Source organism: Argopecten irradians, chromosome 16 (genome assembly GCF_041381155.1).
Source record: "Argopecten irradians isolate NY chromosome 16, Ai_NY, whole genome shotgun sequence".
NCBI lineage: Eukaryota > Metazoa > Mollusca > Bivalvia > Pectinida > Pectinidae > Argopecten > Argopecten irradians.
Window position 1 is genome coordinate 14,216,581 of NC_091149.1, and position 26,609 is coordinate 14,243,189.

Below are 26,609 nucleotides of genomic sequence, written 5' to 3' on the forward strand. Positions count from 1 at the left end.
GAATAATGAAGATACGTGTACTGGGACTTATAATAACTACTAAACTTATAATATATGGCATACAAGGTGTTTCAGAAAACATGTCACAACAAAAGAATTTGAAAACGTCCCTATGAAAGATCACATTTGTATGAAATAAGAATTATGAAAATCAAATGTTATCACTTTTGTTATCATAAAACAATATACAGCTAGTACTATATACTTAGTAATGAATCATTATGACGGCATTGATGACATTATCCAAAACAAAGATATTTGGGTTTACCAAGGTATATCGTGCACAAAAAATTACATTATTGCGACAAAAAATAATCATTTCCCCGATGAGACTGTAACAGAGGTTACTTTTTGCCACGTACTTTTAGACATTAAATAAACTTCATAAAGTGTTTTGTTTTACTAATTTACATTTATATTACATATTTGACTGATCTATGTTCGTTCCTTTACGGTATATGTATTTAGCAAGCTTGAAAGTCATGACATGTTTTCTGAAACACTATGTTTATATCATAATTCATAATATTCTGAGAAACGATAAAATTCTAATTAAACAAAAATGGTTTTAATAAGCTTGAAAGTCAGGACATGCTTTCTAAAACACTGTTTATATCGTAGTTCATAATATTACGTACAAACGATAAAATTGTAATTAGAAAAAAGTTTACCTGCACTATGACGTCTTTCAATTCCACCCGGCTCTACCGGTAGCAAAGATCCAACAATATATTTTAAGTAACGGACAATCCAATATAACTTATCACAGGGTTAAGGGTGTGGCAAGATGGTAAGTTAAGGAGTGCTAACCTGACATACCCGGCAGGTAAATCCGAGTATATATTAGCTTAAGAGCAATGGGGCATTTCTGTTATCAATTTCCAAATAATCTTAAGTTTGTTTTGAAAAAGTCCGTCTACTTGAAATAGCCCCGAAAGATCGCGACCTTGGATACTTACTTGAGGTAATAGTATGTATAGAATTTTGTCACCTTCTTCACGGAAGTGTTTAATGGAATCGTCATAAATTTCCCATGGGGATTGAATGGAGTATGGCTACAAACGGAAAAGTGGTTATTTGATACAAGTATGGTTGTTCTTGTAAGGAAAACTGGTCGCACTCAACTTGTCAATCAATTAACTTTATAAAGAAACTATTATGCCAGCAGAATACATATATAATATGCATCAGGGAAAATAGACTGACCACTAGAACCTAAGTTATTGATACGAATTTCTCAGCTCTCAGCAGAAATCTAATACCAGATTATCTCCCTTAGAATAAGACATGCCGTAGAGACAAAAAGTATAAAGCCACATTTTAGTGACGTTTTAATATTCTAGAGACTGGTGGCCAGTCTACAAGGAACAACCAACCAAATAAAAAGAAAACCTTCGAAATGGCCCCTGTGTATACAAGATGGAGCCCAGGATTGAATTTTAACCCGGCCGCTGATTGGCTGGCTAATTATGAATTTCAAAAGTAAAAATATTTTTGATAGGTAATTATTCCTTAATAACCATGATATAAATTTGGAAATTCAGATTGAGATTTAGGTTGAAAACATCAAATTTGATAATGAATAGGTAAAAACATTAGAATTTCAGGATTTTTTTAGTGAAAAATGCGTCTGATTTCAACATGGCTACCCTGGTTGGAGTTTGGCTAAAGGACCCAAATTTTTTTTTTTATCTAGTGTTATATGAGAAACTAGAATTTGATTATAAAACACAATAGCTAACTAATATTCCTTTGTTTTAATAATACATTACAAATTTTAACAAACTTTAACACTGTGGTCTGTGTAAAATTATTTAGTTGGTTGTCCTCTATACAGGGAAAGCTGTACTCGAGGTTTGTATTCTTGTGTAATGGAAATCAAACAATAAAATTTGTGCGCAATATAAGTCTACCAATAGATCAAGCTTTTTATTATTAATGATATGATTCCTGCTTATTAAATATTACGCTCTAAAGTTATATGTGCCATAACCAGGCAAAACTTTTGACATGTCAATTTTTCTTCAGCAATCTATTTAAAAACATCAGGTATGACGAATTGAGTTGTGAAAATCGTTCAAAAGAACAGATAAACATGAATGATGCCTTATAAAATATAGTTACAACACAGAATTGATGCACTGTAAAATTATTGTTTTATGCTTTATGTGTGTTGAGATGGAAACATACCTGCAGAAATCACTTTACAATATCACTTATATCATTTTGAAAATGCTAAATGATTGTAGATCACAACTTGGCTTCATGGGCTGACCGTTTGTACTCATTTTACTGCATGGTAGCACTATATAGATCTAATGATTTTAGCAGTTCTGCCAAAACTCATTTCCAGCTTCCATTTGTACGTTTTTGTGGTGGAAACATAATAAAAGCTCTTCTTGATTCGTGAGTATGAAAATAACTCACATATAATTGATTAATTGGGATACATATCTTGAAACTGAAAGTGAGCATTAAAATAAAAGAATGGAAATAAAAATAAAATGAATCCTTGAGAAATATCCGTAAAATATTTCAAATGACATCCATGCCTATGACTATTTTATATTGAAATGGATAAAAAATATTAGAACACACTTCATGAAATATTTACACTTATTTTAATGTTCTCTGGAAACAATTTGTATATAACTTCAAGCGTCATCGGGAGATCTGAAAATTCAGCACATACTGGCTGAAACCTAATATCGTGTAAAAGTTATTTAGTGTCGGATTTTAAGGGATCTATATATCATCAACGGACAACTATTCAGATTGATAAAAAAAGATTGTTATGTATGAGAAAAAAAGAAAGAAAGAAAAATATTGTTATGTGTTATGTATGAAGAAAAAATGAAATTGAATATCAAAATATAGATAGCTATTGTAAGTATAATTATTTGTTTTAAATAACTGCTGCAACAATTTTCATGCAAGAGAGAAAACGTGTCTTGTTTGCGACCATTTTATATCGCAAGATTATAGGTACATTGGGAATGAAGCAACCGTCATTTCAAGATATATTTCTTGCAAGACAACGAATGTTCTTCACATGTCTTGATTATTGTTAAACATTTTGAATAAATATCCAAAATAGTTCAATGATCTTTTATAGTGAAAATAATGAAATAAACAAACTGAATAACTAGTATTCCTTTGTTTCCTTTGTAATATCATATATATCATATATTTCATCATCTGGTCAGAATCTTTTATGTCAGTTACTAAGATTGAATTATCTCCCTTCCAACTTTCGTTTTTCAGACGTTGTTGTCTGCTGTCACAGTAAGCAGACGGTACGGGAATTAAGGTCATTTAGCTTAGAATAAAGCCAATACCATTCACCTCCTAGGCCCGTCACCATAAAACTTTCTCAAACACATTTTTTACATTTTATACTTGTGAGATAAGATTTACTGAATTTAGAAGTTTATTCTACGATTCGAATTTTCTTATAAAACCTAATTTTAATAGGAATAATTCACGTACTACCTGATAACGATAACGTTTATGCCGAACTATTGTATCTATTGGTGATTGGATGACGTTGTGCGATGACGCCCCACGCTAATGTAGTTTCAGCAAAGATAACAAAGCGTTACGATCCATCACCATTGGAGAAACTAGTACCTCTCAAATATTATCGGGTATCATGTGGTACGTGAATTATTCTCATTGTTTTGGTATGACGCGCCATTCAAAATCACAAAATGACAACAACAAGTATCAAGTAGAGGTTGTACATATGAACCCTAAAAACGTAACTTTATAAAAAAAAAACCAACAACAGTAAATCTCGTTATTTTCAAATAAAAATACACGCATGTTTTCAAAATTATCTTTGGAAATGACATTTTAAGCTTATATGATCCGAACAGCATCCATAGCCCATCGATCCGTCCTTTAAATCATTACAAGGGAAAATACAATTACAAATATTTAAATCGTTAGCAAAATATGCCTTTAATAGAAACTTTCATGTAACGGCGGTCAATATTTGTCAGCACGGCAGTAAAGTGACATTCTGCATTTGCATATTACCGAGTTATCTGCCCTTGCGTGTAGGTATTGATTGTGACGTCATGGTTTTGCGAGGAGTGTAACGTCATACTTTTCGGAGAAAATGACGTGAATGCGCCAACAAAATAATGACTTTATAATGGATACCTACCCGCAAGGGAGCTAACTCTGTAATGTGCAAAGACGGAATATGTCAATCCTCGATTAGATGTTGGAACTCAGCTGGCTGGTAAATCTGTCTCGAATCCAGTCACTATTGGAAAATGAATTAAGCTGAACGATCCATCTAGAATTCATTCAACATGAAAATGGTATTAGACCAAATGTTAAATTTCGAAACTACTCACTGATAAAAATGGTATTAGGCCAAATGATCATTCTCAAATCCACTCAACGAGTGATCATGTTCAACTCCAATTATCCTTGCAAGAGTCAAGTCAGCATATTACACAATGATAAGTTCGTTGAGTAATATCATTGCGAAGACAAAGTTCCAATGATGATGGCAATTGTTTCAGCGTTTATAAGTTGCTACGCTTGAGTTTTGACCATTGGACTAGTATACAAATTGATGATTATGTCAGGTATCCCTGGTGAGATAAATTAGTAACTAGGTGTACGTTATACAGGTATATAACCAACATAACGCCATGACGGCAGTGGAGTATATGTCCCAGCACTATAGCAAGAGCATTCCTTCGAAATTCAATATGTCGATTTTGAAAAACAACAAAGTCTGTTCTTATTATTGCATCCAAAGCCGTTAGATCTGAAAGTAAAACAATAGAGAATATTAGTGATTTTCCGGAAGAAAAGCTATATCGGACATGCCATTAAATGTTTAGCGAATGATTGTTTGTTTGTTTGATTAATTAACATCTTACTAACAGCAATGATCATGTAAGGACGGTCTCCTATGTATTCAGCGTAAAACATATATACATGCACAATTGTCAGTAAGAACCCTCAATAGAATGTTTAATATGTATTCGCTGTGTAGTTATTTATTGTGTGTTTGTTTATATTGAACAAATGTGGATGTATGGTCCTATGTATGTTGTGTAATTTTAAATAAAAAAAAAATTTGTAAAAAAATAAAACGCGAAACATTAGACTACATACGCAAAAATAAATTGGTTAACAATATATGAACCAAAGTATGAGATAGTAATATAAATGTCAGTATAAACTAGTACGTTTTGATTGATTTATATTGATTTATTCATAAGAAAAAAACCTATTGATTAGTTTAAGTGTTTGCCAAATATACGGGAAAATTAGCATCTGTATTTACATTTCTAAAGAAACATTTTATATTGTAAAGTCTACATTAAAAGCCACACTATACGTAACTATCAACAAAAAGTCAAGTTAGATTCGTCCCCGATACTGAAACTATATTATTTTTGTCCATGTAATTGAGATTAAGATACAAAATGTATATCAAAGAATATTTACATTTATTTCTTTATAATTTTGTTACAGCAGTTGTTGAAAATCGGTACTTGTAAACATGCCTTCATGTCAAAATGGTCGCCATAGGCGTTACGACTATTGTTGAACGGATGTCGGAAAGTTCATGACCCGTTCTCGGAAGAGTTCGGACAGACGTTACGTAGTTACGGTAGTCACATGACATTCTTGGCAACGACGTTACAATGTCGGCTAACTTCGGGTTATTTGGCTAAGTGGGACCCACCTAGCGATGTTCAATATTTATTTGATTTTATCAAAAGTTTCCGAATAATTATTGCTCATCTTGACCTCGATTTAGCCGTGTCTCTGCATGATTTACGAAAGGATTTTTTTTTCAAGATTCTTCTAAATCATGAAAAAAATAAGACAGATAAAGATAGTGGGACTTTAAACATTAAAAAACTATCTTTTTGAGGAGTCTATCTTCAAATGTATGTATAGATGTGAGAGCTTTGCAGATAATTTTCATATTGCGCGAGCTAGTGCCTTATGAATTGATCGTCTACAAAATTAAATTCTTTCATTTAATTGACAATAGATGTTATAACATATATAGTATTGCTGGTTATTTTCATGGGGATATATTTTTTGCGATTTTCGTAATTTGGCGGAACAACACTTTGATTGCCAAAATTTGATCACCGAAATATTGATACATGACCGAGTTGTACATGTATACACCCTGAAAGCTAGGTTTGGTGTGAACAAGACAATAGATCATAAACGATGATTTATAAGATCCAATATACATATTTACATATTTTATATGAGTGACGTTATAATGGTCACGTTTTGGATGTCAAGAATCGTTCTGTAGTAGACTTCACTTCGGTTGGGTTGGTTTATATAATAGTAATCGTGACAAGTGATTATCAATATTGTGAAATATCGACTGAAAAAGCACGTGTTGTTTGTTTAAATTGATAAAGAGTGCACCCACTGATAGTAAGGTAAATGGGTGCGAGGGTGTCATCTTTTATACACAGCTATGCTATCAATTGATCAATTACTTTTATGACGACAACCACTCATCAAAAATAAAAGTCTGAATTACGCTATTTAATGATTACAATGGAAGTAGAACATGTACTGAGTTTTTTCAAACATAAGTTTTATTTTCTTTGTGTATGAGTCAATTATTACAATTAATGTAGTTTTATATAATATTTACAATACATTATTCATTAGGAAGGGTATTTTAAATTATCACGATTTCTATTGTAACGAAAAAACAACCATTAATCGAAATTCTTGTGTATTTACACATATGTATTTGTTTGTTATATCTTTGTAAGTATGTTGCTGAATATCTTTGGACACACCCATTAAAAATAAATTTGTTTTAACGGATCCATACACAGCACTCGAAAACATATATTAGATATGATTGTATACACTCGAGGTTCTATCAATGAAGATGGGATAAGGATAGTTGTTTTTAAATAATTAAGATTTTTGGAAGAAAAGATTTAGAAAAAATCGAAATCTACACATATTTGGTCATAGTTTTCTTCTTTGATAGTAAACTATTCACGTCAAATTAACAGATTTTGGTGACCGGTCAACCACCGAAAAAAAGAATTATGACTATCCATTTCAAAGCATAAGATGAGTTAACTTATCCGAGCTTATACAGGTAAGGAAAGTCACTCGGTGATAATCTTTTCCTTTGAACCTATACTGGCCATATTGTCCCAAGTGTCTTTGATCATTTAAATTCAACATATGTAAATCCTTCTTTCCCCTCGTCCAGAGGAACAGTTTTCAGAAAAAAATATTAAAATGTAATAAGCGTAATGGTTATAGATCGGCGACCATGTAATGTAATTGATAAAGCACTCCGGCTTGTGTTTGGAAGGTCTCCAGTTCGAATCCCGGTATGACCGTGTATATTCCGCCCCAAGTACATAGTATATATATACTTACTCTGCCTTCTTTAAATGAAGTTGTATTGTCATTATCCAGTGATGTGTTATCATAAGCCTGGTTATCTACAGCATATAACTTGTGTATTGTATCAACATCCTCCTTTGTCGACCTGTAGTAGTACGCATCGTTGAATTCTCTACAAAACACACAGAAAAAGAATTATATGAATAAGATTTATTTGATGAATTCTGCGCTTTTATGTATTTGTTCTTAAAATGTACAAAAACACCGTCAATGGGATAAGATAGCAGGCATTGCATATATAGACCCCCTCTTGAACGGTTAGCATAAAGAGAGTGTGACGAACCGCTCAGCCATCGTTACATTGTAGGATAAAGTGATTGGGTAAGATGGGCTGTCCGATGTCTCTGGCAGGATGCAAGTTGCAGATGAACTATAAATACAATTTAGTGAAATATCGCCCAATCAAGAATGTGAAATCACCCCGCCCTGTTAAACACCACCGACGGCGATAAAAATCAATTTATTACTTTCGTGCTATATTACCCATTATAACATGGCTTTGATGTCATTTATTGTTATAGCTTGAGGTATAGTTGGTGCAAAGTCTATTATCACCTACTATTGTGGAATAGTTACCTTTCGCTGTGAAATAGTTTGTGATCTATTCCACAGGAACACAGGTTTTCTGTATTTAAAACACAACTTTCCTTTGAATATTCGTCGATCGGTAGCCTTTTCATGATTTTATTTAATTACATGTATGATATATACAGTTAAAATAGTGTAATAACAAGTTAATATCATGACCATTTAGAAATCTCACCCCAAATAAGCACTCAAACCTTGATATCAGCCCTTGGTCCTAGAGGGCTTGATATCTGTACCCTCAGTTTGATAAGCTGTGTGATATCAGACTGGTTATGAAAAAGTATCCAAATATTAAACAGTTTTCCTTCTATAGCCAAGAAAGCATGTGATAGCGAAAAATACAATTTTATAAACTTTGTCTATATAAATTTATCACAAAACATAATAGAAAAAATGCAAACGGTAAAATAAAATTTTACACTTAAATAAGGATATGGAGTTCTGCGTGAGTGACATCATGCCACCATGCGACAATAATTGGAGTGACCAATATGGACAACTTCAAAAGCTCTTGATAAGCTTGGATAGTTATGTTGTGTGTAGGAGGTTATAAACTGTGAATTTTAAACGTTGTACAGCTATAAAATATTTTATATTCCTTTGTGAATACACTTACTGAAAACTATACTCTCCTCGATCGAATGGCCTTTTCCGGAAACAAATATAGCTGATGAATACTAAAATTAGGATGAGGATAGCTCCGGAAACACAGGCAATAACTATTATGTACTTTTTCTCTAATGCCAGGCGCTCGTCAGAGCTTTCGCAGTAATCGCCGAAATATACTAAATCTGAATCTGATTTACACCTGAAATAAGACAAGGAAAAGTAAACCAATTGTAATTAGATATGAACAGAACGTTTTCCTGTGTAACAAAATTCATTATATTTTTACATAAGTATTGTATAAGTTCATATTTCTTGTCTATTCGAACTGTAGCCAAAGACATATCATGGATGACTGAACAAAGGTTTCCTAAGAAGTGTCATCGACAAATATGGAGGAAATGGCAAATTTAAAATGCGGCATTGCTGTCTAAAAAAAAAAAACACGAAAAAAAACCAGCTGGATGACTGTTGGAAAATATCAGACATGTTAACTGTCTCTTCGATATGACTCCTTCCTATCCAATAGAGTTTGTAAATAGAGCTTAAAACATAGCCACACGACGACTTTTTGTTTTTATTAATTTCAATATCTGATTCTGAGGGATACACATCTTCATGACATGTTGATATAAATAGTAAGATCGTATAAGAAAACGAAATAACTCTGGTATTATCAAATTAATGAATATCATGAATTTCAATGAACACATAGAGAGTTTAATTCAATATATATATATGGACGTCTTCCGAAGGAAAGATATCAGCAATAAGCTTACATGCAAACTATTTCATGTGATATCAATAATATAAGCTTCGGAACATCATGACTAAACCTTGCTAGATTCCGCATTCGGCCTCCGCTCTCCGAAGGGTTTATTGCATTCAATCTTTATAAACCCCGTCTCCTTTTAATTTGTCTTTTTGTACTTGTCAATTATATATCATGTGGCCATGTGTGTTTTATATGTATCATAGTAAAGAGGTAGATTGCCTTGCAAGTTTCACAAAATATTTGGTCTATAGGATAGTATTAGTTTCTTACCTTATATGTGATATTTAACTACTTCACATAATAAAAATGATGTAATGCTTACTTGCATCCAACAAAGTTTTGTTCATTTATATAGCACGTGCCGCCGTTCTGGCACGGGTTATCGGTCGTACACATGTGTACACATGTGGTCTCCTCGGACGTGTGTAGGCACGTGTAGCCGAATGGACATATGTCTGTAGCATTGCATGGTGATTGTGAATCCCTCAAGGCTGCGAATTAAACAAAAGATAACACCATGAAATTAAATCAATGCTAACCCAATATAATAATATATCACCACACGTTAGGCTATTTTACGTAATATTTTCGTGACGTGAAGAAGTTATTGTTGTGAAGAAAATATTTTCACAAAGTTCGCGATGTAGCAGGACAATGAATTGATCGAGTAAAAAGAATCATTAGATAATATAATCATACTCTGGAGGCCAAATTGCAAAATTGTTCATCCGTTTTATTACTCTTTTCATCGTTTCAAGTCAATATTTTTCAAAAATATTTCTTCGAGATAACAATTAGCTATATGGTATATCGAAATATTTACTTGTCTGATATGATATATACACTGCGCATCTTTTCCTTCTTTGTCATCATTAATTTTGAGATGATTTTAGATGGTAATGAAGTAAACAAATCTTTGAAATGCCCTTAAATCTTCGCAAAAAATAAAATAGAATAAATCGTGAAGCTCAATTGTTACAGAAAACTTTATTCAGCCAATTTTCAAGAAAACAAGACGAAGCATTAAACATCTTTAATGGTTGTTGTATTCAATAAGGAGTCCATATCTTCCTACTTTTGTTATTTTTTTTCTAAAACAAATCAATTAATTTATTCTTAGCTGTATAAGGGACATCTTGTTCATCATAATGCAGTCACTAAAGTCACGGTCATTCAAATGCTTAAAAAATTGAGACATTCATCATTTTTCATTATTCAACAATGAGTTGTCTCCCTTACTATCAACTACCATCTTATATCGTTTAAAATTTTTAGTTTTTAATTGTACATAGTTATATGGTCGCCCTCCAGCTTCCCGTAGAAGGATTTCCTCTTTAGCTCAGACGGTAGAGCGGCGGACCAGTACGTTCGGGGTCAAGGGTTCGAGTCAGGCTGGCATAACAATCATAATATGTTTGCAGACACAGCTCGTACTGTACGCCTACCAGCCCAGCATGAAGTTCATCCCAAATGACTTAAAGACAAAAAAGCTGAATCATACAAATATTGATGTGATGGTGTTGATTTATAAACAAGCTATTATCAAAAACAAAGGTGTCCCATCGACATTTAATCTACAAGAGTGATTTTACTAACCTTGTGCAAACTCTGTTTTTCTGTGTCTATTGACGTAGTTAACGCTAAGCTCGCCAATGTTGGCCACAGAACGTCGCGATTCAAGGAGTTCTTGTGCTTCGTTGATCTTCTCCATAGTTACGTTATAGGCTCCCAGTGTTCGGTATAGATATGCCGACACACTCAATGAATATGTACAAACAACACTTCCCTCACTGTAAATATTAAAACTGATTGATAGATTAATTGAGTCTAATTGGAAAATCACATCGTTATGTAAATATACATGTTATCGGATCCCGCAATTAATTGATGAGAACATCTCTGAGATGTTAACAAATTCTTGTTTTAAGTAACGTTACGCTTACGTGGCTTTTCGGATTACACTTTGCTTCTCGTGAACATGAATATTTTCTAGGATATTCAAATCCATATCCCATAACAACATCTTAAACCTAAATGTCAAACGTTTTTGCTTTCATTAGTCAGGTGCTGATATCTGAAAGTTGTTTTCCCATCAATTCGGGGTAATAACCAATTGCTTATTTATAAGGATATTTATGAAACAAATAAAAGGAAATCAAGTGCTATATAGCGTTTCTAATTATTTGATGAGAACGGTTATAAAGAAATAGGTCAAATCAAAACCTGAAATGCTAATGAAGTAAGTATGTTTGTTTGTTTGTTTGTTTAATTAACGTCCTATTAACAGCTATGGTCATGTAAGGACGGCCTCCCATGTATGCGGTGTGTTGCGTGTATGTTGTGCGAGGTGCGTGTTTTGGGAGACTGCGGTAAATTCATGTTATGTCTTCTTGTATAGTGGAACTATTGCCCTTTTTATAGTGCTATATCACTGAAGCATGCCGCCGAAGACACCAAGCAACACACCCCACCCGGTCACATTATACTGACAACGGGCGAACCAGTCGTCCCACTCCCCGTTTGCTGAGCGCTAAGCAGGAGCAGAAACTACCACTTTTATAGACTTTGGTGTGTCTCGGCCAGGGGACAGAACCCAGAGCCTTCCTCACAGGGGCGAACGCTCAACGCAAGGCCAAAAGTGAGGCGGTGCCAAGGAAGGCAGTAGGAAAGATAAAGTCAGTTAGGAAGAAAAGAAAAGATAAGATCCTAAATTTAGTCGCCTTTTACGATCATGCAATAGGGGCAGCAGGTACAATTCTAACGCCCTACCTGCAGGTAAGTATGCAATGAAAACGTCGCAAGATGGTTTGCTAAGTAGGTTCAATGTAATCTCATTTTTATATTTACCTCAAATCGATTATTGTTGAGCTCCGTAGACCCGGTATATGTATGTAAACATCCTCTAACTATAAAAGAGAGAATATAAAATGTATTTTGAGGACTAAATATGTGAGACCATGGTATCTAGTATGGTGTTTAGTTAATTAACATGTATATTTTATCTTGGCGTCTGAAATATGTAAATATTAAATCGAACTACACTGGAAATGCGAAGCACAAAGTGTTTTATTTCAATATTGAAATACATTCTTTTTCAATATAGCTTGACATCTACGGCATTTCGATTTTTCGTGATAGGTACAATGAATAGCAGTAAATTCATGTTTTACTATACAATAAAGAAAAATAGTATTAGAAGGTAAAGACCACGTTAAAATATTTCATGAAATCATAAAAAATGAGAAAAATCGAATACCAAATTTTTTCATAGATATACGGTATAACATTAACGATGTTCCACGGCTGACAAATGGTATTTTTTCACCATCAAAAACAGATGCAGACGAATTAGTATTTTTCTTCAGTTACAAAAGTTACTTATTTTACACCATTACCACCATTGAAAAGTTTGAGCTTCCAATTTTCCTTCTAGTTAAAAATATGAAAAAAAATTAATTGCATCCCGAAAAAAATTCATCTCACTATATCCTATATGGAATGAGTACTGATTGCGCGTGCACCAAAGGCAAAATAAATTATTTCATATTATTTTTTGTGTTAACTAGTCATATATATATAAAGACGATTAAACACCAATTACTGTTCAAATGATGAATATCATTTATGCTCTGTCGGCGGTGGAGTATCTTTGAATATTTGTGTTAACTTTATTTCGTGGTTTGGAGCTTTCATAAAACTTCGTGGATAGAAATATTTGTGGTTAGCCGACAGAGTTGATAAATTAACATGTAGTATATACTCACAAAGACAAGAATTTTATTCGACAGATCCATGTACAAGTTGGTTGTTGTTAGGTCATAGTCTGGTCTCCAGGGAATGTTAAAGGATATAGTAAAATGTAACGGAAATACGGCAACCGCTGAAAAAAAATATATAAGCAACCTAAAATACACGGATATTGTGACATGTGACATTCATTTTTGTGTTGCAAAAAAAATCAAACATTTTATTCAAAAGGAAAGCTTAGTTATGTTCTTACATATCCTGAGGTTAAATATGATTTATAGTTACATAAATATCAGTATACGAATTTCGTTCAAAATTATTAGGCCTATCGATCTAACAAAAATTAGACTTGTAATTCCGCTCCATTACGATGCTCTACAATACAAGATCTAACAACTCCCCGTCAGACGTCACTTCAGCATTACCCCTGTTAGCCAATCAGTGTCTCGCCTACGGAATCTTCGATGTTTTTGACTCTCTCAGAAGTATAAACTGCTAACAGTACGTCCCAAGATGTTCCGATTCTAGGTCATAGATCAAGCTGAGGTGACCCCGAACAAGGTGTTGTTAGATCTTGTATTGGAGAGTATCGTATAGTTGAACGGAATTACAAGTTTAATTTTAATTAGATTGATAGGCCTACAATAATGTATATACTTAATTTCATATTGCGATTAAGAGTAATGAGATTTTAATGTACCTATGCCTCCGTCGTCTTAATTTCGAGATTTCTACTTGCCCGCGAAATATACGAAATTTAGTCGAACCATTTGTTGGTTTACCGCATCTACAATAAAAAATTCATTGCTCACTTATATAATTTTCAACTTACCCCATTGTGGTGGCATATTGTCGTATGATGATGGGGGTGCTGTCACTGATGACGTTGTCACATGTGATGATGACGTCACAGATGATGTTGTGCTATTAATGGGTGTTCTTCCCCACGCCAGACAAACAGCAACGCAATCTATCGATGTAGTTGTTGGTGCCGTGCTTTGAGTTGTGGTTGTTTTAGAACTTGTAGTTGGGGCAGTTGTAGACGCCATGGTTGGATGTGTGGTTGTATGAAGAGTTGTAGGTGATCTTGCTGCAGTTGATGGAGTGTTTGTTGTTGCTTTTATTGTTGATACATGTTCAGTTTGATTAGTAGTATTATAAACCTCAGTTGTGACCTTATCAGATGGTAACGATGCAGGAGTTGTGATTGCGGGAGTTGTTGAAGAATTGGAAGTTGCCACTGTGGATGTGTTCATTCCTACAGTAGTGGTTGTTAATGACGAAATTTCTGCTCCTGCTTTAATCGTCGTGACAGACGACGGAATAGAAGTTTTCTTTGTATATTCCGAAGAATATGATGACGACACATTAGAAGTATTAGACGATGTTGTCATTTCTGGCAGTTTCGTGGTAGGAGTGTGTGTTGTTATAGATGTTGCGGCTGAAGAATTGCTTTCTTTCGATGTCGTTCTTACTGCAGTCGGAGTAGTGTTACCTGCGGTTTCTGTGTGCATTTGTGTGTTGGTGTACGGGGATTCAGTTTCTGCTGTGATTGCATATGGGCTGGTGGCTACAGAACCATCAGTTGGTGGAAGTTTTGATGACGTTGTTACTGTTGGTGCTGTTGATGGTTGTGATGGTGTTGTTGGTGACATTGACGGTGTTGCTAATGCTGGTATTTCGGATGTTGACGCTGGTACTGATGTTGTTCTTGGTGATGTTGCTGATGTTGACGGATTTGGTGATGCTGCAGGAGGTGGAGAATTTGGTGATGTTGTTGATGTTGATGGTTTTGGTGATGCTTCGGGTGGTGGTGGATTTGGTGATGTGATTTTATTTGTACTTGAATATGTTGGTGATGCAGATAACGTGGTGGATTCGGTGACTTTATTTGGTGGTGGTGTAGTTGTTGTTGTTGTTGTTGATGACGATAATGATGATAACGATGAAGATGACCTAAATGTACTTAAGGCTATGGTCGAGGACGAGCCCGGCGTTGTTAAGTCAGGTTTTAATTTTGTTGTCAAGTGATGACCAGCAGTAGTTTGTGCATCCGTCGATACTGCCATACTCGTATTAATTGTTTTGTCAGTGACTGCAAATGGTGACGAGGTATTCGTGGATTCAAGTGGCTTGATGGAGGTAATGTGATGTGCATCTGTTGTACTTGATAGTTCATTGGCTGTAAGGTTTGTCTTTACAATGGTTGAACCAGTCGTTGTTGAAGTATCCGATGCATTTTGTTTGAGACTATCGGTTGTCGTTATATGCGGGTCAGATTCAGCTACGGTAGTCATTGCCAATTTGTCTGTCGTAATTGTTTTGTGGTCTGGTGTAGTCTCATTTAAAGATGACATGGTTGTATGTGTTGGTGCTTTAAGTGTTGTTTTCTCTGTGAGTTTAGAAACCGATGTTGTTTTATCTTCTGAAGTACTGACTTGTGTGGTCACAGCAGCCGTGGTTGATACCGTAACTGGTGTTACAGAGATTTTCGCCCCGGCCGTGGTGTTATTGGGTACAAATGTTGTAGCTATTTCAATTGAATGTGATGTCGCACTGTCAGATTTGGAAGAATCGGTTACATGATCAGGTAAGAGCGTTGAGACACCTCCAGGGATAGAAGACGACATTGCGAAAGTATCAGTTATAGAAGAAAGTGTTGCTGCACTATTAGATACAGAAGAGCCCGTTTCGGTCGACGTCACTATACTTTGTGTTTGCGATGATGGTGTCAGTGATGAACTTGTAGATTTGATTGAAGTCGTATTTGATTTCACTGTTGAAGGTGATGGGATTGCAGCTGTTGTGATTTTTGATGGTGTAGATTTAGTCGATGGCGTAATTGGCGATGATGACGTTTCATTAATCTCTGCAGTCTGTGTATTAGGAGTTGTTTTGTTCGTTAAACCACTTGTTTGTGTTGAAACAGGTATTGCGTTTGTTATATTAGATGTTTTACTAGGCATTCCAGTCGTTTTAGTTTCTGATGTTGCATTTGCTGTGCTTGTGTTAGTATAAGGCGATAATGTTGTTTTATTTCCTACATTAATTTGCGTTTTAGTTGTTTTAGTATTACCTTCCGGTGCTTGCGTTGTTTTAATTGTTGCAGTATTTAGAGTTTCGGTCGTCTCAGTGGTCGAAGCAGCTAATATCACGGTTGATACAACTGGCTTTGCAGTTGGCACAGTGGCTGGTGACGTTTCCAGTGATGTTTGCACTGGTGTCGCAGTCGTTTGTGTAGGTAAAGTAGTGGTTGATGAAGTTGATGTGGATGTAGTGGTAGTTGAGGTTGAAGTGGTAGGACATACAGCATAACACATCGCCAGCGCTGTAATAGAGACTCTTTCCATGTAAACATTATAAACAATCACTCCATACCACAAGCATGATGTACTGCTTTTAACGATTCAAGTATTTGACGGTAAATATTTCAGATGATGGATAAATATTATAATGATGACATATAGATTATTCAAGTCATCTTGTACATGAGAAATGAGATATCAAGCGTACACATTTGGAATTGGGTAAATAATTGATATTAATGATAGCGATATCAAGAATTGTTATACATGATTAATTGTATATAATAGATTAATATATCAACAGCTTATCAGGTTATTATTTGAAAGCAAGCACACTATTTCTCTTCATTATCTGTTATATTTACTATTTCCATATTTGTTGTATGGGTTCAACGAGGTGCAATGTGTAGTACACAATAAGATAACATTTCCATGTAAAACATATAAATTCTTACCAGGGTCAACTGTTATAGCATTACACTTCAGACACAGATACACGGCTATGACTAGAGCACACGGGATGCTCCTGAGCATTTTGGTTTTTCTGAAATTAAATAAATAATAATATCTTGCAAAGTGTAATAATGTTCACTAACAATCATAGCATGTTAATTCCATTAGTCGAATGGTTAAGATGTCCTGACATGTTACCACAAAACCTCCACCTCTGGGTTGTGACTTTGAATCTTATGTGGGGCAGTTGCCAGGTAATGACCGCTGGCCGATGGTTTTCTCTGGCAACTCCGACTTTCCTCCGCCAATTAACCTGGCTCGTCCTTAAATAACCCTTGCTGTTAATTTAATTTAAAAGGTTGTTGACGATTGCAATTCTCATTCTGATAATACTCCAACCAAAAAACTCAAGAGTGTAAGACTCATTCTTATGTTGATACGACGGATAGGGACATCAAACGTTTTCAACATCTTGCAGACCACATATTGCAAAGCTACTTAATAAAACATTCTCATACAAACGTTTTCACGTCGATTTGATTCGGTTAATAACGCTTGTTTTAAATTGCAATTGAGTACAGTTAGTGGTTACTAATATTAGTGAATATGTTGACGAAAAATACTGTATAAGTACTTATTTTAGCGCTGTCAAATTTAGCGAGAATACAAATTAGCGCAATTCGATGCAATATCGAAAACATCCTTTTGCCAACTTTATTGCTGTACACGGATTAGCGTATCACAGACTGCGCGAAAAGCTCTAAAATAAAAGTACCGCTAACAGAAGTACGTTTACAGTATACGAAACTCATTCACATCCGAAAATAAAATTTGTCTGATTAAAGGTACAATGACACGGACAATCGAACCACGGTCACGTTTGTCAAATCCAAACTTGCTACCTCTATTTCACCTGACCACGCAATGCTATATGGAAACATTGGTATTTTAAAATAAATCCTTCCAGGTGAGTTAAATGTTTGTTTAAGGTGATCGATGACCTGAGATGTTCCCTATAAAACAAACATACCTCTCACCTATCATGTAGTACAGGTGACACCCCACCTTGTGTGGATAGATGTCCAAACTGATATACATGTACCCTGATCTCGTTATATGCTTAAATAGCTGCGGTCACACCCAAGCTTATTTCGATTGAGAGCAATATTTTAATGTTAAAAATAGTGAGTAAAGGTCCAATAGCAAAGTCACATTATCGTGTCTTACTTTCCCTTTTTACAATGCGCTGTGGATATATTTATTTAATTAAAATCACATAAAACATAATAATTTATATATCAATTATTTCTACCAGGGTTGGTATAATACCATATGGACCGAATCAAATGTTCTTAATTTTAATTTTAGATTTGTATATTCTTTGGAAAATGTTAAAGATATTATCCAATGTGCATGTTAATTACAAGAAAAACGTTGACCACAGAACGTCACCCTGAAGAACACAACGTTCACAAAAGTACATTGACTCGGTGTTTCTAAAAATGAAAACATCAAGTCGATATGTTATATGCCGAACATCACGTGACCATGTATTACCCAACGATAACAGTGGGAAATCGAAGCATACCTCATAAATATCAATTACAGACCTTTGTTGGGATCATTATGGTGTTTTATTATACCTCGTGTGAGAATCCTGCATTTTGATTGGTCGAGAGATATTTGGTATTTTACACTTTCACACAGCAGTTAACATTTGAACAATAGGAAACAATAGACACGTTCATAGCAACCCACTAGCAGCGGGTGATAGTGTAGTTTTGACAGTGCAAAATATGAACCACCCGAAAAAGATGCGCACTCGTTTCTGTTTTCGACGCCATATTTGTTTTTTGAAGCGACGCTTCAAAATTTATCTGGAGCTATTTAGTAATAGTTTTGCCAAATTAGTCTATTTATCAATATATTTTTTTTTTAAATTAAGGACGGAGCTTTCCGTGCACGCCTTTTCGCTTACCGTCCAAGCACTATATGTTGGTTTTTATGAACTCGTCGGTGATTTTTAGGTGAACGGAAGACATGCGATTTCAAGCGTCTTCGTTGCTAATGTTGTAAACAGACGACGGGACGAAACCAAAATTCATTGAGATTTACAAAAACGTTAAGATTTAAACAAACGCAAGCGACAAGACAACAAGAATTTTCACTAAATGCTTATTATGAGTATTCTTTTTATAATGCAATGATAGTTAGCGCTACTGAGTAGAACTGATATGCTATTCTACTGCCGACGGTGACTGTTCGACTTTTGCTAAAATCAAATATTTCAGTTGATTGCAAATACTTGAAAACTAGTGTTGTTTCTAGACTTTTGGTACAATAAAATAAATACTACCTGCATTAGAGGGTGACAGTGCCTAGTGTAATCCCTCGGAATATCACTGTCACCCTCGGCTTCGCCTCGGGTGACAGTGATATCCACGGGGTGACACTAGGCACCGTCACCCTGTAATGCAGGTAGTATTTATATGATATTACCTCAGTAGAATAAATAATGACCGAGGGTAAAGCCCGGGGTCATTATTTGAAATTCTACAAGCGTAATACCGGCAACAACAGACAAATAATTCATTTCCTACTTAATACTTAATTTTTATATCATTCCATATCATACATTTGTAAGCATAATTATACATCATTTATATAACACGATTAGACATCAATTATTGTCTAAATAGTTAATAATGTTTGTGTACTAAAGTGACGTTATCAATACCTGTAGTTAAGTAAAACATAACATAAATTATTTAATACTGTTAATACAAAGTAATAACATCGTAGTTTTTAATATACACGACGAAAAAAATTGCCAAGAACATATAATGTAAGGAACAACCTGTTTCCATTTTATCATTTTTAAATTGTTTGTACTTTTTATTTTCCAATCATCTTCGGAATGATAAGACATATATATATGTTTTGCAATAATCCTCTTTACCAACGGAAACTTTTATTCTCCGGCGAGGCATACGTAATGATTGTAAATACAATGTACATATCGTTCACACAGATTTATAAACATACTACTGAATTACTTGACCGACATTTCATTGATTTTACACCAAAGTAAATCTGAATGGTTAGAATATTTTGTCACTCAAGTCTACTCTACGACTGATAAGGAAGTGATAACACACAGAGGCTTGAGTAAATATGTTAAACATGGTTTATATGTTTCAATGGTGTTTATTAGGCAATCGGGCATGCAAGTCGAGCCTATTTAATTTTATATCAAATATTAACACATAAAAAAAATTTCCAACAAGCAAGTAATGATGGTAAAAAATAAACCAACGCTAACACATGATCTACATGAGATGGAGAATGTGAGAACGATTTCATTTTTCTTACAATTATGTCAAAATTGAATATGAAATTGCTGAAAATAGATATTTCAATTATAATGTTTCAACTATATTAAGTTTATAGAAAAAAATGTAGAAATGTACTGTAATACAAGGGGGTTAATTAATGTTCTGGTATATACAATAATATACAATAGATATGACACAATACCATTAGTTTCACTGATTAAGAATTCAATCATTTTATATAAACAGGAGTCATGAAACAATATATAAAACAAAATATGTGAAATATAGATTTTTTTATCTGTGATTGAGATGAGTTGCAGAGTTGTTGGAAGGTTCACGGCGAAATATGCCCTATATAATATGATCCGCTGGCAAACTGATTAAGCTAATAATTGGATATGAAATAAAGCTAATAATTGACAAATAAATATTGACGGTCAACCGTACAATGAAGGTCAAACGAAGGTCACCTAGTTATTAGCGATTTTTAGTTATTGGTTTTCTGTTTAAATACGGTATAATATTTCATTCCTTTTACATGTCCATTAGGTTGATTTAACAATTCTGTAATGATTTGTAGCTGATAATTAAGGTGGTTCGATACAGTTAGGCCTAAAAAATTCTCCTCGTTTAGTTTTCTTTAAAGTTTGCTCACTGAAAGATTGGTTGATGTATTGTTTATTAAGGCTTTTATTTGAAATTTGACCGAGCGGTTTTGGAAATATTGTACTCTCAATAACCCTACCGTCTGTTTTACTCAAAATACTATTTTACACACATATTTTCAAAGCTTGGTAATTGACTGAAATATTTCAATCAACAACATTTTTTTATCATATTATGCATTTCCCTTAAAACATACGTGTATTAAGTGTCAACTATTCACAATCTAACGGAGTTTAACAGAAAATGTTTTAATCACTTGATTGTTATCAAATCTCATGTTATTCACCTTATCAAATGGTATCGGCATATATCACTCCGTTTGTATGAGTTATGTTATTTGCAAAAGATACATGTAATTTCAATATATATTAGCTTAGCCAAATTAAAAGCTCTGACAATATAATTTTTTTCTAGGTTGTAGAAACTAGGTCTTACACCTACCATACAAACTTTGATTTTCACCCGGTATCAAGGCAAACCGAACAAAATACAATATCGACAAATACGCCGTTTAACGACTATACTATCCTGATTTTAACGTTAAAATGTAAGATATCGTTAGACGGATATCATATAGACCGCTATTCTTCATAATCTTAGTCACAAAAGAGTTTTCATGTGCTGTTCCGAATGCACTCATTGATCCGAGGAGGTCCGAACGAACGTCCTTTATTTATTTGTTTTTTTTGTAAGTTTAACGTACTGGTAACAGTCAGGGTCATGCAATGACGTGTTAGTTGGTGAAGGAAAACCGGAGTACACGGAGAAAAAAACACCGACAAGCGGTCAGTACCTGTCAACTGCCCCACATGTGATTCGCACTCGCGAACTAGAGGTGTAGGGCTTGTTGTTATATGTCGAGACATCTTAACCCAATAGTCACCACGGCTCATGAATTAATTTATTCAAAATGTAATCTGCAGTAAACACAGCGCTAAATACGGCAATGTTGTTCTGTTCATATAAGGACATATGCAATTCTTTGAATGACACCATGCTTGATTACTCATAATTGTTTATAGCGTATCTTAGTAAAAAAAATATTTAGAATACAAGATTCAAATTAATTATATAGGCTATTTTAATACTTGCTGTGACATCTTTCTCTTCACCTATTCACTAGACTTTGTCGTATCATATAGTGTTTCCGAAGCATTTACGCATATTATTATTTATTTTAAGTAATTTATATTTTTACAGCCAGTGTTCAACCTATATAGGCAACCTATCTTTCATGTTATGTCATGTAAGTTTCACTTTAGGTATATAAAACAAAACTATAAAATATGTCATGTTACATTCTTTGTCGTGAGATGTAATTATATTTTACATACGTATTTTTATTCAAAGGTACATTAATAACATTTTGACAATATAGAATTATTCAATGGTTAAGCATTAAACGTCATTGTAAGTCATCATTTTGGAATATAGAAAGCCAATCTTTAACAGCTATTAAATCATAAGCACATAAAATATATAGAAAAAAGAATAAACTTTTTTTGTAATGTCGAAATTTTAACACGTAGCTTACCTTTTTGTTTTGCCAAATATGTCCTTATCCACTGGTGACAGGTTTAATTTGAAGCGACTAGGAGTGCTATGTAGGATTGGGAAACCCTACCTGGGCGGTACACCTGGGATGTAGCCAGGGATTATTTTAGGGACTGTTTCAGGTATGTGTGTCCCCCAAATACCCTACGTGAGCAGTAGAGCTTTATCATGGAATGAACTTATACATGAGCTATGAAAAAAGACAAAAGACATAGTATCTAAATCGAGGTGTTATCTTTGGTTTGGTTAAGCATGGGCTTGTACGGTGAACGACTAGTCATACTGGAACTGATAATGACCGAGATAAAGCGACCACCATCCATCCAGGTCACAATCTGTCAGAGGGATTACTCAACCTTATGCTAATATTTACAAGGCTGGACACAAAGTAAATAAGAATGCAATATGAAAGGTTATCATATTGGTAAAATGGACTGAAACAGTTTCAAACCAAAGTTACTTTTAGACCTGTTACACACTGATAATGTTTGGATAATGATCTATTTATATGATCATACAATCAAAGTGCTGATTTATATTTAAAACGTTTGTCTGGTACCTTGATTTGTGGCGGAATTTTAACCAATTCATGTAATAGTTCACACAAGTGGCGTAATAATTGAATTGGTGATGCCACACACTCCATATAATTAATATTATTAGAAATAGCATTAACATTGCATGGTTGGTTGTTGCTGATCATCATTTTTTGTATATGTTCACGCGGAAGGACTGAATTCGAAGCGAGCGCAAATGAAGTGGTTTGAACTTGAAGGCCCCAGACTCTTACAATTTCAGCGCATAGAATAGATGGGGTTTAATAACACAGCTCGATATATCTTAGAGGTGCGAGAAAAAATCAATTACCTGTAAGTGATCGAGATCGGGTTATCTCAGTCTCGGGCTAAGATTTTATATTTACATTTACTTGTCACTTTTACTATATATATTAACCAAGGCAAAGTGAAGTACATGACGGTATAACTGACGCCAAAAACGTGACCAATATGACGTCACTGATTTTGACGTTGTGACGTCAACTGATCACCGTCTAAATGGTTGTTCCTTCCTGTGAATTAAATCGTCGTTGATAAGCGGTTTTCCTGGTCCAGCTTAAACAATTTTAATGCGGAAACCCTAAAATGAGTTTATGATGTAAATATAAGCATTAAACTATCTTCCTAGCGCGCATTATGAAGATTGTCTGTAAAGTTGTGGCATCTATATAGACCATAGATGCCATAGGAAGATAGTTTAATGTTTAAATAACATCCCGACCTCGGTCACGTACTGACAATATATTTTATTAGTCACATAATATTTTTTGTGTGTGATGAATGTAGCATGTTATAAACAATTCGTTATTGATACATTTATACCTCACTATATTTTTATGACAGTTTCAGTCAATTCTTTATATGCAATTATTTACTTTAAAAGTATATACCGTAACCAAAACGACTCTGAAAAATGTAACTGTAAAACGATAATTTCGAAGAGTTTTTGACAATTTTTGAAAGTTGATAACTACCCGTTAATATTACAATTAATTCCTAAAGAACTTTAAATAAATAAAGTATTTATTTTCACAACGCTGGTCCTAATTAACACGCGTTAGTGCACTACGCTTTGCGGCAAAAGAGCGAAATGAACCATCATTCTACATGGGATCTTGCTTTTGTTTGGTTGTATATGTTGTGATGTTGTAAGTGTTGTGGTTTCTACTTATGTACAATGATAATGTAGCTTATTTTTTGTTTGGAAACATCACTGGGCTTTGGCTTTCAATAGTTTGTGGAATGGTTCGTTTGGTTACAATCGATTCTTAGGCCTTGTTAGTAATACCTATCCTCCCCATTTTGCCCCAAACGCGTTGCACCGACCGGTTTCGCAGTTACCAGTCATCTGCCTTCTATTCGGGTGGGCTTCTCAATTTCTTTCTTTCGCAACATCATTCAGTCAGATAATATTATACAAACTACAAGAGTCTCTGTATCACATAAAGACACAACACGAACATACTAAGGTCAACGAAATTGTGATATTTGCCTCATATAGAGAAGCATGTCTAAATTTGACTAACAGAAACATAGGAAAGCATTAAAGAAGCAAAGAAAAAAATCATTGAACATTTTGATTTCAATTAAGGTTATTCATTGGCTTAAAATCTCAATAGAATTGCACCACAGAAGCTAGGAAAAATGATAAGTTAAGGAACATCTTTAATGCATTGCCATGGAAAGTTTTAGTTAAAACAATTTCCTTTACTTAAAGAATGTTCATAAAACTGAGCCTTTGTCACTAATGAAACCCACTGTCATTCTGTCCTTGCAAATTACAGAGAAGGGTAGGTATTGATTGTGATGTCATTGTTTTATGAGCGAAACCCACGTCTTTTTTCTCTTTAAAGTATGACGTAACGCTCGCAAACACATGACGTAACAATGCAATATTTACACACCAGGGTATGTCCTTGTGCTATACGCATGAATGAAAAATAGATTAAAGCAATCTGATCCATCCAGATAGCATCCATACACACCATGCTCAATGTAGCCATTAAATGAAATAATGCATGTGGGAGAGAGAATTACAGAATTTAAGTGCACGTGAACTCATTTTGTATAAACACATTGACCATCCATAACTTAATCATATACAATAGGGAAGTGTATATTAATTTCCGCACGTATTACTGTAGACAACACAACTAAGTCTTCCTTTATTTACCTATCAAACTGTGACCTCAGAATCGCATTGGTTCCGCACGCGTCGCTATAGACAATATCAACTAATTCATTGCTCCACTCAGCGTAAAATCATGTGACATAGAAATCCGATCGGGTTCTTGCTTGACTAGATAAAACCATTCAACTAATGGGGTGCCTAATGAAAATGATATTGATGGATATTTTTCTTTTCATTAAGGGTTCCATATTCAATACTTTGAGTTGTTTACAGTGTTACTGACAACTGGTAATTGGAATCACCTAGTACTTCTATAGAATTTATATCACCTTCACGAGGTTTTGTTTTAGATTTCACAGAACCAAATGGTTGTCCATAGACGATGGCGTTGATTGTCACTGTCAAGGTTAGGTTAAAGGCAGTATAAGTCTGATATTTCAATGCTTATTTCATCTCATAAACCTGCAAATTGATTTTCTTTTAGAGATAAACCATCATGCTAAACTTTGAGGTTAGGGTTGTCATCTTGTGTTGAATTTCGCAATATCAAAAAATGGAAAAAAATGTATTTTAATTATCTCCCCTTTCAGAACTTGTCTTGAAAAACAAATTCTTGACACATTTCATATCTCCATGTATTGCCCAATCCAGACATTGATTTTTTGAAATTTCAAACAAATGCTTCCTACAAGTATATAACGTAATAGAAACGGCTTTTATAAAATTGTAGCTACAATTCGAAAAATTTGATGCTAAGGTTTTAGTTTCGGGCTGTCATCTTGTGTTGAATTAAACAAAAATTCATTTTGATTATCTCCCCGTGTCAGAACCATAATTGAAAACAAAATCTTTACATATTTCACATTTTCATTTATTGCCCATTAACCCACAAATTGAACGTTTGGAGCAGATGCTACCTACATATGTTACACAACCAGAGTCTCTTCTCTATGAAATCCTCTACTCAAAAAGGTTTTCCCTGTCCAAAAGGTATCCCCAGAAATTTATTTGTAGTTTGGTGTTGCAATTCGTAATAGGGGGAGATAATCACATATTTCAGGTTAGTGAATTAGAAAAGATAATACCGATTGAACGATCCCGTAATACATTATTTCCTGCTACAGTACAGCGAATCCTCATTACTTCGGAAAACTCACAATCCGGACGGACATACCAGGGAACGGATTTTATGATAAACCAAGTGAAGGGAATCCGGCAGGCAGGAAATTTAACTATCCGGCAGACTGTACAGAAGGACATCGGTGTCCAAATTATCTACGGTTCCTTGTATACGCGACTTTAGTAATGATTTTCATTACTATTACACGTGTAATTGTTTGAAACATTTTTTTTGTTTCTGTTGGTTAAACATACTATTAAAATCATTCAGGGATGAGGCGAAAGAAAACAGCAGTACCCGGAGAAAAACAATCGGCCTTCGGT

At 34.3% G+C, this 26,609-nt stretch overlaps 1 protein-coding gene across 2 annotated transcripts; it reads right to left on the reverse strand.

Moving 5' to 3' along the window:
• Positions 1 to 2,604: 2,604 nt before the first annotated feature.
• Positions 2,605 to 22,641, reverse strand: LOC138310294 (mucin-2-like). Of its 2 annotated transcripts, XM_069251431.1 has the most exons (10): positions 22,459 to 22,637; positions 16,926 to 17,014; positions 13,998 to 16,493; positions 13,183 to 13,298; positions 12,266 to 12,324; positions 11,015 to 11,208; positions 9,741 to 9,909; positions 8,654 to 8,845; positions 7,423 to 7,561; positions 2,605 to 4,789 (listed from the first exon to the last, which is right to left on the reverse strand). In XM_069251431.1, the coding sequence occupies exons 2-10, from the start codon at positions 17,002 to 17,004 to the stop codon at positions 4,784 to 4,786; spliced, it is 3,450 nt and encodes a 1,149-aa protein (XP_069107532.1). In that variant the 5' UTR covers positions 17,005 to 17,014; positions 22,459 to 22,637; the 3' UTR covers positions 2,605 to 4,783. The 2 variants fall into 2 exon arrangements, with proteins under 2 accessions (XP_069107532.1, XP_069107533.1); XM_069251432.1 differs by lacking the exons at positions 2,605 to 4,789; positions 7,423 to 7,561 and adding an exon at positions 8,163 to 8,303 and having other exon boundaries at positions 22,459 to 22,641.
• Positions 22,642 to 26,609: the final 3,968 nt, after the last annotated feature.

Coding starts and splice junctions, on each gene's coding strand:
- LOC138310294 (XM_069251431.1), bottom strand. CDS start 17,004: ATGCTCAGGAGCATCCCGTGTGCTCTAGTCATAGCCGTGTATCTGTGT. Junction 12,325..13,182: donor CGAATAAAATTCTTGTCTTT/GTGAGTATATAC, acceptor TCTCTTTTATAG/TTAGAGGATGTTTACATACA. Junction 11,209..12,265: donor TCAACAATAATCGATTTGAG/GTAAATATAAAA, acceptor TAATATTTACAG/TGAGGGAAGTGTTGTTTGTA.